This window comes from Prosopis cineraria, unplaced genomic scaffold (genome assembly GCF_029017545.1).
Source record: "Prosopis cineraria cultivar Desert tree isolate PC_DT_omini unplaced genomic scaffold, ASM2901754v1 PC1, whole genome shotgun sequence".
Lineage (NCBI taxonomy): Eukaryota > Viridiplantae > Streptophyta > Magnoliopsida > Fabales > Fabaceae > Prosopis > Prosopis cineraria.
In genome coordinates, this window is record NW_026555332.1 from 41,732,512 (window position 1) to 41,745,721 (window position 13,210).

General features: G+C 36.2%; 3 protein-coding genes across 3 annotated transcripts; 1 reads left to right on the plus strand and 2 right to left on the minus strand.

Annotated features, from left to right (window-relative positions):
• Positions 1 to 259: 259 nt before the first annotated feature.
• LOC129321417 (uncharacterized) lies at positions 260 to 3,701 on the minus strand. Its single transcript, XM_054967181.1, has 5 exons — positions 2,805 to 3,701; positions 2,342 to 2,394; positions 1,395 to 1,543; positions 1,164 to 1,315; positions 260 to 1,067 (listed from the first exon to the last, which is right to left on the minus strand). Exons 1-5 carry the CDS (start codon positions 3,607 to 3,609, stop codon positions 634 to 636), a joined length of 1,593 nt encoding a protein of 530 aa, XP_054823156.1. The 5' UTR covers positions 3,610 to 3,701; the 3' UTR covers positions 260 to 633.
• Positions 3,702 to 4,040: 339 nt separating this feature from the next.
• LOC129288904 (uncharacterized) lies at positions 4,041 to 6,948 on the plus strand. The gene is made up of 7 exons (XM_054925719.1): positions 4,041 to 4,303; positions 4,418 to 4,528; positions 4,749 to 4,817; positions 5,140 to 5,271; positions 5,944 to 6,021; positions 6,222 to 6,365; positions 6,451 to 6,948. Exons 1-7 carry the CDS (start codon positions 4,106 to 4,108, stop codon positions 6,637 to 6,639), a joined length of 921 nt encoding a protein of 306 aa, XP_054781694.1. The 5' UTR covers positions 4,041 to 4,105; the 3' UTR covers positions 6,640 to 6,948.
• A 236-nt stretch (positions 6,949 to 7,184) lies between these two features.
• LOC129292475 (probable protein arginine N-methyltransferase 1) lies at positions 7,185 to 11,544 on the minus strand. Its single transcript, XM_054930030.1, has 9 exons — positions 11,217 to 11,544; positions 10,904 to 10,914; positions 9,991 to 10,146; positions 9,803 to 9,866; positions 9,567 to 9,709; positions 8,852 to 8,939; positions 8,393 to 8,508; positions 8,098 to 8,248; positions 7,185 to 7,628 (listed from the first exon to the last, which is right to left on the minus strand). Exons 1-9 carry the CDS (start codon positions 11,419 to 11,421, stop codon positions 7,423 to 7,425), a joined length of 1,140 nt encoding a protein of 379 aa, XP_054786005.1. The 5' UTR covers positions 11,422 to 11,544; the 3' UTR covers positions 7,185 to 7,422.
• Positions 11,545 to 13,210: the final 1,666 nt, after the last annotated feature.

The window sequence follows — 13,210 nt, forward strand, 5'->3', positions numbered from 1 at the left end:
ATAATCAAATATCTAAACTAATAAAATAAAAAAACATAAACAAATTAAGTCTTCATTCATTTACTCTACTCTCTTACATGAAATTTGCAAAAATCAAAGCATTATGATTTTAAAATAGTAGTTTTGTCAATTAAATTTTAAATAAATATTAAAAGACTATTATTTAAATTTGAGAAACATTGGACTATTATTTTTATTTGATCATATAATACGAGCTAAATTTGCAAAACTCCCAAAAACATAACCTTTTAGGAAAACATTAAAACAAACAGATACTACTATTAATTTAAATAACAATAACAATAATATCATCAACATTATATCATTTTTCCTTTTTTTTGGCCCTCTCCCACTCATCTTTGGGATTTGAGTATCAGACGTAGCCTGCATCAGTTAAACCATCTGAAAAAGTAACAAAGGTTGGATACAGCTGACAAAACTCTGGTGTACATGGTAGCTGCAGGCTCTCACAGGTCCCTGAAATTTCGCACTATCTTTTGCTTATCAAGGAGCAATTTAGCAAGCCCTAAAACAATATCCTCCTATGCGCCGCAAGGAAATACCAAGAGAGCCAATGCGGCATCCAACATAGAGCCACCATGATTGCAGGCTTTACCAAATTATACAGACTCATCACTCCGTATCTTGGGAGTCTGAATCAACTGGATCATCTATCTCACTCTCACCACCTGAACCATCCTTACTTATTGAAGTGCCAGCACTAACTGGCCTTGGATCTGGAAGGAGCTCATACTTGACAGATTTAATCTTACTTTCAGTACTTTTACCTTTTCGTTTTCGCTTGCCAACATCAGTTACCTTCATAGTTTTTGCAGCAGCTACAAATGCAGCACTTGCCAGTTTGTTTTGCTCTTCCTCCTCGCTTGTATTTTCCTCCCCCATTGTCTTGTCAACATAAAAAAGGTCATCATCCGCTATCTTGCCCTCCAAGTTAGCTTCCAGATGCCCTGCCTGGGATAAATCAAGACCTAACTTGGCGCGACTTCTTAAAAAATCATCTCCAAAAACTTCAATCCCTTTATCTTCTTCTAGGCTCGAAAGCCATTCTAGAGAATCAATCAAATACAAAGAAAAATGTCAGCTATAATTTATGGACCAACTTGTCTGCAATCCTAGATAAAGTAAATACTGGAGCAACTTACTCAAAACAGCACTGTGAGAGGATCCATTTATTCTACTTGCTTTATCCTCCAAATTGTGCTGGTTTTTAACCCATTTAACTATTTGCGAAGGTACACGGGAAGCAGAAAAGATCTTTCCATAGGAGAGTGCTCTGTTTTCATCCCCAGTGCCTCTGCAATAAGAGATGATTAGAAATTCCATTCTGAAAGTACAGCGAGAAAAATACAAACAAAATAATTGATACCACATACCTAAAATACTCTACCGCCACATGAGTAACAATCAATCTAGTCAAGGTTAGGCTCTGCATGAGCTTGGCGTTTTGGTAAAGGAAGGGGTATTCCACTAATAAAACAGCATCAAACAGAACTTTCCTCAACAGGACTTCATCTTCAGGTTTCTGCAGTGACATATTCCATAAGGGTTACTATGGCTAAAGTTCAAAACACACACACCAACCAACCATAAGAAGAGTACGGGAAAAAACCATGCCCATGACACTCCAATAGATGGAGAGCGTAAAGAAAAATAATAGCAAGAATTTAATCCAAAAACCTCTAGATGCAATTCCACACTAATTGCAAAGAGAATAACTAGAGATCAGGTGCATGCTCACCTCTGATGAGATTCATTTCAACAAGAAAGTAATTGATTCGTTTCAACTTTCATGTTGAGGACATGAAACCATTACCAACAATGAATTAATTATCTTTCATTGATAACAAATAAGTTATTAATATTTAATTATTCTACCGAATTAATTATGCTATTCTTATTTATAAACAAAAGTCTAATCACTTAATCCTTCAGTTCCCTTTCCGTCTGTAGTTTTCATTTATTCTAAAATCTAAAATCGCACCCTAGGCCTAGTTTCAAAGAAAATCTCTGGCCAATCTGTTGAACAATATAGTTTAAGGTACAATATTGCCTTGGTTTGTCTGTTCAACAATAGGTTAAGGTACAAGGTCAAATACTTCAAGGATTAACACGTATTTTACCAAAAGAAATTCTGAAATTTAAGAAGGGAAAAGGATTCTTACATTTCGCATGAACTCAACTCAAGGATGCATGAATATGAATACACTGATATGCACACAGAATGGCACAAAATTTCACTCTAAGAGCATGTATTCGTTTTAGCAATCAAAGAAAGAACATAAAATGCTTAAGAAAAAAATTATATGGACGACATACTGACCAATATCGAGCTCAGAGGCAAAGGCGTCGCCAGGGTTGTCCTCATGAGGATCTCTAGTTGACACAAGATAAATCCACATCAAACATGGAACAAGAAAATGATATCACGGTTGTTGGAGATGCATGAAATTAAATGATCAAGTTCATTTCATGAACATCCATCCATTAGCAGGTCAACCTTACTCAACAGTGAAAACAAAATAAAAACTAAAAATACAAAAACTACCCTAGGTCTAAAATTACACCAAGATGCAACTCAACAGGCCTACAAAAGAATTCATGCATTTAGTGTGACAATTGACAAGCTGGAGACTCAACAATACGTGCCACAGGTATTTAGGCCTGTCCAGTTTGCTAAAATATGCTTTTCAATTGGATGCAGATATGCCTTACAGTCATACCTCCGTCACAGATAATCAAAAGTGCAAGGGAATTTAGATAAAAAAGAAAACAAACTTACTGACCGTAAAAACATGCATTCCGAAAGCTAGATATTGTGCTAACCGCCCAACTTTTCAAATTATTTTCCAATTCATCCGTTAGCTTTGCCAAATGGAAACTGAAGCACATTTTCAACAAAAAGGCTTGAATAATAACCGCAGCAGCCAAGTAGCCAACGTCTAATACTCTCGTAGAAATCCAACGACAAACATCACTGCTTACAAGCGGCAAGAAAGATTCCCACTCTTCATTTGCACTTGCCCAGACATTAACCAAATCCGTGAAAGGGATAATCAAGTTCGGGCAAACAGAACCATGATCGTCGTCACAGTTCCTACAACAGCAAACACTTATATACCCAAGAATATTATCCAATAAAGACTTGGCCTCCTTCATTGCTTTCTTCTCTCTCTTAACACTTAATTCCCCAGCAAATAATTTCAGGATCACCCTGTGTACCTCAAATACGACTGGAACCAACAATGAGATGCATTTTGAGGCACCAGACGAAGCCGAACATGCAGACAATAGCTGAAATAAGTCTTTTGCAATTAATATTCGATCCAAGGCATCACCTTCAGCAAAATCACGGCAACGAAAGCTAAGCGAAGCATAGACCCAGATCGCCTCAAAGGGTGCGTCAGCCTTAGCTTGCACTAACTGATAAAATATATCAACATAGAGAGATAAATTCGGGGCTTCTCGGCGAATTTCAGCTAAAAGGTCTTGGATTGATCGTTTCAGCTTGAGATCGTAGTTTGCTCCCACTAAAGGGACAGCATTAGATAAATTTATGAATTCTGTAGACTCCAACAGACCCGAAGCCATGCCGATCAACGATGGAAAACGATTCCGGTCCAGCTAGAGTGGCAGCCCCGCTCCGCCTACGATAGCTGACGGGGCGAGACTTTAGGGTTTAGCTCAACAGAGGTTTTAATCGCATCGTTTTCTGATTAAAAAACGACAACCTGGAATATCGCGTATTGAGTTTAAACGACGATGCGCTGCATTACTTAGTATTTTTTTATGGAAGTTGCGAATCTAATATTAAACGGCGCTACGTGTTTTCTTGCACCTTATTGGTTGAAACAGAGGGGCCCATCTTTTTAAGCTCTTCTCAACCAATCAGATTGCTGGAAATGTGAGTGTAAACGAAAACCCTATAAATTAATTATTATTATTATTGTTAATTATTAATTAATCAATCAGATTACGCTCTTCTCTGTTTTTAAAGTGAAAGTTCATCTCTTAAATTGAATGATCTCCGAGGAATTGTTTCTCTATGAGTTAACTACTATTCGGATTCAAACGATTTCAGAGGAAGATGAAGACATTACTTTATGTCGTGGTTGTATCACTCTTTATTTCAGCATGGGTGCCGCCAGCATGCTGCTCCAAGAAACCAGCAGGAAAAGCTAGGAGGGAAGACATCCCGTACATCAGATGCCAAGTCTGTGAAAAGCTTGCTAAGCAGTTGTATCATCAGGTTCAGAAAAAGCAAGCGGAGATCGCTCCGAAAAAGGTGCGTGTATATTTTTGTGGATTTCCTTTAAATCGTTTCGTTAGGTCCTGTTGAGGACTAGAAAGGTGGGCTTTAATAGTTTCTGCAAAGTAACTGGTTGATTTGGGATGCTAGATATCTGAGTTCCAGATCATTGAGATAGCTGAGAATATCTGCAATCTCAAAAAAGCGGAAGCTGATTGGATATTGCAGATAGATATTGTAGAAAATGAAGATAAATTGGAGGTACGAAGATTGGTGAACTTCACAGTTTTGTAAACGTTTTACAGAATTATTTTATAAGTTCTGCTGTCCATGCTTCTCTTTATTTTTCTTGTCTATCTTTATGGATTTTTGTTGTTTCTTTGGTATTCGGATGGAGTAACAGTTAAATGTGAGAAGAGCTTGTTGCATTGACTTAGTATTGATACAATAAATCATTTTATCCGACCTTTTTTCTTGTCAGCTGGTGGAACAAGACTCTGAAGGACAATGTAATTCTGAATGCAAGACAATAGAGCAGGCTTGTCAGGAGGTATGGCACTGTTCCTACCTTATACTCGATGTTTTCGTTTGTTGCCCGTGAAATAGATCTTCTCGTAGATTCTAAAATGTAAACATTTTATTGGGAGACAATGAGCGACGCAGAGTCTTATTTAACGTATGATTTTTTAATATCTTTTATCGATGAAGAATTCAATGGTGACACATGACCAATCACCGATTGTTATAATCTGGATTCTGTTCCCTCTGCTGCTTCTATCTACTCCTGCATATGTAATATAACAACCTTACGGCACTCAATGAATCTTGGTTCAGGGATATTTTACGAGGACTTGATAACTTGGAATTTGCAGGTAATAGGATATTCTGATACAGATGTTGCTGAATATCTATACAAATCCAAGCTTGACGTTGACTTATTGCTCAAATATTTCTGTAAAGACCTTACTAAGGCATGCAGCACCAAACCACCCCCTGTACCTAAGGTAACTTCATTCTGAAGCTGATACTTCCACTATATGTTTATAACCTATAACCATCATGTAACTTTTCTTATTCTTTATTGTTGAAATATTTTAGTTGATATTGATGGATAGCTTTCATGGGTTGATAAGCCCCTCTGATCGTGGTCTGAATTAATTTGAGTATCTTCAGTATTATTGAGTCTGTTTGCTGCTGCTTTATGGTAACCAGCAACCGTGCTGGTCTTTTGCTTTATATAATTAGTAATTGTTCAGAATGAGAATAGGTGATGGTGTTCTAAGTACTCCATCTTAGCACGGTAAAGGATAAGTCATTCTAATTACTTCTGATAGTAAAACATTTTGCCAGTTTAATACATCCATTTCTTCATTGTCTTTCAAATTTTCAATAACATTGCTAGAATCCATCAATCCCCAAAACCTTGATTATTGACTAAATAAATTAAGGCCTAACTTTTTTATTGGCTCTGGAGCAAACAATAATTTACCGAATTGGCTTACTCCAGAAATTCCTAGTGTTCTTTTCTTTTTCTTACAATTTGATATGTTCATATATCTATACATTTGGAGTCCCTGATGTAACTTAGCAAGGTCTTGATGCAATGACATTCAAACTTAGTTTGTGCTTAACATTACTGTTTTAGTACTCATCAGAAGATCTTTTTTGTATTGCAGGACAGGGCTCCTGGAGAACCTTTTGTTCCAAAGTCAGCTAAAGAGGCTGAAATGGACAGGCTTTTGAAATCTATGGAGGTAGTTAGCTTCTTTCTCTTCTATTTTTATCTTACGAGGGAAAGATTAATTAACATGAGCAAAACCTAAGAACCACATTAAACTTCTCACCACCTGAATCACAGCCTAGGTGGGGGGATTCATCCTTACAAATATATAATACTTGCTGCAGTCTTTTATTGGTTACATTTGCGCTTATACTGTATTTAATTCTGCATCAGGGGATGCCCGGAGCCCCTGGCATGAAAATGTACTCCAGGGAGGATTTGATGAACATGAAGAATTTTGGTGAAGATGGTGTTGATGAAGATGAGGATGATGATGATGATGATGATGATGATGAGGCTGGCTTCCCTTCAAAATTGGTATTCAAGAGAATCTCATATATTCCCAAGTGGATTCAAGTCCTTTTAGAATAACTGAACAATGATGAAAATCCTCTTCCTGCAGGGAAAAGTTTTAAGGGAAAAAGAAAGCGGAAGTGACTGGAAACAGAAGCTAAGGAAAGGTATTTCAGACAGTGCTATGACACTGAAGAGACATGCCGACAGAGTCTCCAATCATTTACGTCAATGGTGGAGGGGAAAGAAGGCAGGAACTTCAAAAAAGGGACAGAAGACAGGAAAGTCAGAACTTTAGAGCATCAAAATTTCACACTGCATCACTTGATTGCTGAATTTCTTCAATCGTTTCTTGATTGAAGGTCCCTCTGCCCAAGCTTGGCAGGAAGAAGAATTATAAGGGAAGGGATTTAATTCTACGAGATTTACACACCTAATCAGGGATTTGCGACCTTCATGTACTTTTGTGTGACAAGGTTGTCCGTTAAGAATTTAAGATGGTTTGTCTGCCACTTCACCTCTCCCAAATTGGGTATAAACACTTGCAATACGTCCGATGTGTTTTTCATTTTCGGAATAGTAACACTTTTTTCTAAAATTTCCTTCATACGGTGCTTGCAACAAGGAGATTATACGTCCTCCCTTAAAAATTTACGGTTATTGCACTATATACCTATCGTTAGCTGGATAGTGGATAGGATCGTTATCGCCTGCTTAGGAGGGTTCATAACGTGAAAAATCGAACCATGAAACCCAAGAGCTTGAAGTTTCTATTTCATCTGGAAATTCCAGGCTAAAGACAGCAGAAATGAGTTAGGCTTTTGAATGGTTAAGAGGCAAACCTTACTAAAAGTGGGGGAAATAATAGAATGATAAAAAAATTCATCATTACATTCAGAAGCATTCGTGAGAAACTAAGAATAAACTCCAGCAAAATTGAAAACAAGTCACAGGACTTACAACAGCTTCCTCTAGAACTGGTTATAAGGGAAGCAATTGTATTCAACACTCCGCCAGCCCACTAATATCCCTGGTTTATCGGGATTGCATTAGGAGAATATCAATAACTAAAAAAACAGGCTCAGCGCATCTTGTAACACTGAACTCTTGAAACCACGCATCGTCGACCATTTAATGAATACTTGAGCATTATGTCCACATCTCGAGGGTTTTTGTTATTTTGTGCCACGGTCATGCTCCCTGCTATGGCCTCTCCCTCACATATGGTCAAAACATCTTCTAGGTAAAGCACTGTTTGCTTCCAATGAGTCGCACGGGACCTTGGCCCTGCATAAGTAAATCCATAGCACATGTGAACGAATTATCAACATGATTGGCCTATCCTCAAACTCAAAAGAAAGTAAATCTAACTAATCAAAATTAAATTATATGTGCTCGCTAATTCTCAAAACATGAAATAAAACCAATCGAGCCCAAAAGTTTTCAGTAAATTTTCTTAGAAGGGGCATGTTTCAGAAGAGAATGATTTTATACAGTCTAGTTCATAGCAACTTCAAAAAACAGCGAATAACTTTTTTCTGGATTCGCTTTTTCTTCTTTCTCCCATTGTTATCTTCTGGTGACAGCCAAACCTTCGTTATAACTTGGAAACTAGGATCGAATGAATTACAACAAAATATTTACACCAATGGACGAGCACACGTCATAACGTTGTTCTCTCCATTCAAGTCCCCCCAACCAAAAGAACAAAACCAAAAAAATAAATCAAGAGGAGATAGCAGAAGAAGAAACAAACCTGTAGAGAAGCCCATCAATTTATGACACCTGGTAAATGATACGTCAAAATATGCCACAAGAGCATGAATATAATCATCACGTTCAGCTACAAGCTTAAAAGGTGCTGTGAAGGACGCATCTCCAGGTACCATTTTAGAGATATCCATTGTCTGAACAAAGTCGAGCAAATCAGTTACGTCACTTGAAGAAAACAGGAAATTCTTGGATCAACTCGGGATATAAAACGCATGCTAACTTTAAGCATTCAAGGGATACTAAATTTAAGAAAATTCAAATAATCTATAATCGCACACCTTGAGTAGCTGGCAATTTGTAACAATCTGATTTTTGTCAACTGTGTCAACAAGAGGCTCCATAATTGCTTGCTTCTTAATGCAGTTCATGTCAAAACCATATACGTTATTCCAAACTGCCATAGAAAGAGAAAGTGCAATGTAATTTAAAGGAACACAAGTTAATCAAGGGATATAATTCCATAGCGAAATTCATCATATTATACTAGGGATTTGAAGTTTATAAGCATCAACCAAAACAGCAATGGACATCAATTTATTAGTCCCAGACGTGGGAAAAATGTTGTCATTTCCATTGCAAACATAATTCTAGAAAATGTCTATATTAATTTAAAAAAAAAATCATATACTTCAATATAGCAAGAGGCAAGTAATAAGCCACTCGGACTAATCCTATGGTGATAGGTTCAACCCTCCGAGCCATCACGTATCTATAAAATCAAGAGGTAAACAACTCACACTCAATTTTATCTTCTTTGTAGTCCGCATCTTCAATTGCTGTAAGATAGAGAGACGCTTTATCTGGTAGCACAACTCCGTCATTCACCTAGGCCAAAACAAGAAAAAACAGATTATCAAAATAATCCCTACAATTTACACCCTTATCAAGTAATTGAAGTCTATTCTCCCTATCTAAACCAGCGTTCAAATATTCTTGAAATGTTATCGTATGTTGCAATAGAAGGAAGTAAATGAATATCAACATGACATGTCAAGTGATGCAAATCAACATATCTCGGCAACTGCTAAAGCCTGCACAACTTAATTTGTATAATATTCCAAAAGGATCAATGGTGGCCACCACATGTTCTCTAGTTGAAAGAGTTTTTAAAAAGAGCGTGTGAGATATGTCATACAACCAGAATGTTAAGCATCACAACTCATTTCAAACAATACATTGATTATGCCTAATGAAGAAATATAAAATTGATAAAAGACAGGAACTAAGCAAGGGCAGAAAATCACATCATTTCAGTTGGAATGCCACAGTTCAGAGCTACACACATATTTCGGAATGCTAGAGTTGAGTAGAATCAGATTAATATTTTACAACCTAACAAAAAAAGGGTATAACTATTAGAAGCGGCGACCAAGAGTCCAAGACCAATTCATTCTTGTATAAGCAATAAATGATCAAATAAATGCCAACTAGTGAAAAGATTGTATGACTTACTAGCCACTTGTCACGTGCATAGAGGACAGTATTCAGCATATTCTCAAACAACAAGAAGTATCCCATCCATTCTGAAATGATGATGTCAACTTTAGCAACAGGAAGTTCTATTTCTTCAACCTTTCCCTTCAAAACTGTTATAACTGTAAAAGCAAAACAAAATTACAGTCAATGACACTGGAAATTAAATTACCTGCAAAAAGGAAATAAACGGGTACAAAATAAAATGGCATCACCATTAGAGTACCCATTAGTTTCAACTATCTCCTTCGCCATGTCAGCCATGTCAGAGCACTCAACCTGAGTATCCAAAGTTATAAACACTGTAATTTAAAATCCAGTAGGATAATATTATAAACATACAATCCACAAAAAGTTTTGTGATTTAGAACACTGAAAGGAAGTAAGCAATATAGACACATACTGCATAGACATGTTCTGCCCCAGCTTTGGCACAAAAGAGAGATAAAATACCGGTTCCAGCACCCACATCAAGAACTACTTTATTTTTGAATAAAAACTTATTCTGATAAATCACATTTTGGTAAGTCTTAGTTCTCACTGTATCCTTCAACATTTCCTGCATGTAAAGTAGGTTAGAGAATAAAGTAAACACAGTGCTAGGCTACTGAGGTTTTTGGGAAATTAACCATGGCACAGTTAAACAACCAGCCCATTGAAGAAGCATGAGCATATCAATTGCCAAGAGAAAAGCGAGACAACAATGAGAACAACGTAATATTTAAATTCAAAATATGAGCTTCAATTTACTCTATCACGCAGAAAAATTTACTGGGTCATACATCAGAGCATTGCTCTAGTACAGCCAGAAATACTCACTGGCAAAGAGTATAAGGGGCAAAAACTCTAGAACTCTATATTACATCCTCACTTAAGTTATGGACTGTCACACTGAAAATCTGTCCTATAGTCAACAACAACTACAACAACAAGCCTTATCCCACTAAGTGGGATCGGCTAGTCACAAAATTATAGATTTTGATATCTACCTATATAGAATATAAACAATTATTTTGCAGTCAGGATAATGCTCTAGGGCTTTGGTGCTTCAAGACACACCTAACTTTTAAAACAATTAAAAAAGATACAGAATAGAATGACCTAGGAAAGTGAGTATGGTTTTAACTTAAAATCAGATATTAACCGTTGGTAGTTGTGAAATATTACAGAAGACATGCGAAGGAAAACTAACAAAAATAATTAAAGTACTATTCTCTTTCTGCCCATTAGATAAACCCCAAAAGTAGAAAAGAAAACAAAAAATGGATTGAACAAGAATAGGTAACGCCAGCGTGCATCCAAGTTGATGGACTTACTTCGTGAATTCCTGAAAACACAAGAAGAAAATAGTTATTTAAAATATGTATACCAATTGAAGTAAGGTAGTCTGCTTATATTTCAACAAACAAAATTTAAGTGCTAGCAATTTGCTTATTATTCAGCTCTTCAATAGCCAGCGTAAAGTTAACGAGAAAATCAAAACTACGGCTAGGATTTATATACAGAGAGATATCTAAATGATATAATCTTCGACTACCACGACCAGATTGCCTACCCACCAGCTCTTTCTAGTTCCAATATCAGAACACAAGACACGTAATAAAGGGAAATTTTCGAATAAGAAATCACCAAAGTGAGAGTAGGAATCAAAGTAATAATCGGCACTTGTTTTATCATCTGAACCAATAAAGACCATGGAAGTCTCGCCAGCTGAGCCTTCAACGGCTTTGTCGACGGAACCATCGAGCTCGCAAATGGATACGTCGTGGCTGGAGCTCACAGCAGCATCCTCAATGATTTCGTCTGCATCTTCGAAGCGACTATGGTGATTCATTTTACTGATGCCGCCGCCGCTTGAGCTCCGACTGTTGCTCTCTCGGCGACTGATTCACGGAATAAATTCGCTAAACTAAATTAAAAAATGGGCGGCAACAAAAATTAGGGTTTTTAGTTCGGGGGGGTCCTCTACCGTTTTAGTTTCTGCGTTGCATGGACTAGGGCTGTATAAAAGTCTCCTAGTCTTGTTCGGTCCGATCCAACTATAAAAATTCGGTCTTATTCAATCTTATAAAATGTTGGTCCTGTAGGACTAAAAAGACAGGACTAATTTTTCGAGTAAGACCAGACTAGAGATCAAGCATCTGGACTAATTAGTCCGGTTTGGTCCTATATAATTATTTTAATATAATTAAAATTAATTTATAAATTATTAATTAATAAGCCTTGGAAAAAAAAAGTCTTAATCCTGCCTTGCACTTTGCACTCTGATCGAAAAAAAAACCTTAACATTGTTACTCAATAGCACTTAGCGTCTCAGCCACTCACTCGACTTTGCTCTCATTCTCAATTTCTTCAGTGCGCCAAAGCCCTAGCCCCTACCTTGCACTTTGCACTTTAATCTTGATCTGTTCGAACTTTGAAGGAACATGTTTGTGGGCTGATTTTTATTACTTCTATTCTTGCTGATTTTTTTTCCTTTGGTCTATTTTCGGTCTTTTCTCTAATTTTTTATTGAAGTTATGTATTTAAATCATTTGGAGTTTGGACTGTAACTAAAATATTATTTTCTTGGTGTTAGAAATTATTATGGATTTATTATGATTATAAGTGTTTTTATTATCTTAATTGAATTTGTTAAGTTGAAATGGATTATTGGTCATCATAAAGAAAAAAAAAGGCCACGTAAGTATTGGACTAACAGGACCAGTCTCCCAATTCTATAGACCAAGTCCGGTCTTGTTAATCTCCGGGTTTTTACAGAACCAGACCGGATTATGGGTTACCTAACCCAATCCTTTTCATGAAAAGGACCAGATTTCGGATTAGGCTAAAGTCCAGTCCCCTTCAATCTTTTGTGCAGCCCTAGCATGGACCCTCGACGAAACTAAATTATTTTAAATTGCTTTCACTCTTGCCCCCTTTTGGTCTCAGTGAAATTCTTTTTTTTAAATACCGTAAATAATAAAATCAACAAAATAAGTTGTACTCCCTTATGTTCTATTTATAAATTATTTTTACCAACCTCATCAATATTAATATAATGAAAGTATAAGAAATAAAAGAAAGTAAAATTTCAAACATAACTCTCAAGTAAAAAACAAAACGTAAGTCAATCATATAATATTATTTTTTCTGTTTTTTCTTCTTCTATTTTTTAAAGATAATTTAAAAATTTTAATTTAAAATAAAACAATCTTATCAATAAATAATTTATAAAATAAATTAAATTATACTTTTATAAAGTGATTTATATATTAGATCAGTGAGTATCTTTTAAAATTCATCAATGATGTAATTCGTTATCATATTTGTACACCGTGTGAATGCAAAGGACATCCTCATTTGGTCAGCGATAATCCTTCTTTGACCGGAATTTGTCGACAACAATGAGCGACACCAAATTTATATATATACTGTATAAAAATAACTTATTTACAAAAATATATAAAAATAATAGTAATTGTTTTTATAGAAAAAGGCCATAACGACCCAGAAACAAATACTAATCAAAACTACCACTTGGCCTAATGTCTGCAAGCACACTGGACAAGACATGTTCATCCACCTCCAACTTGAAGCTAAGGTTAGAGAGTTCATTTGCAGTCTATAAGGGTTCGAAGCTT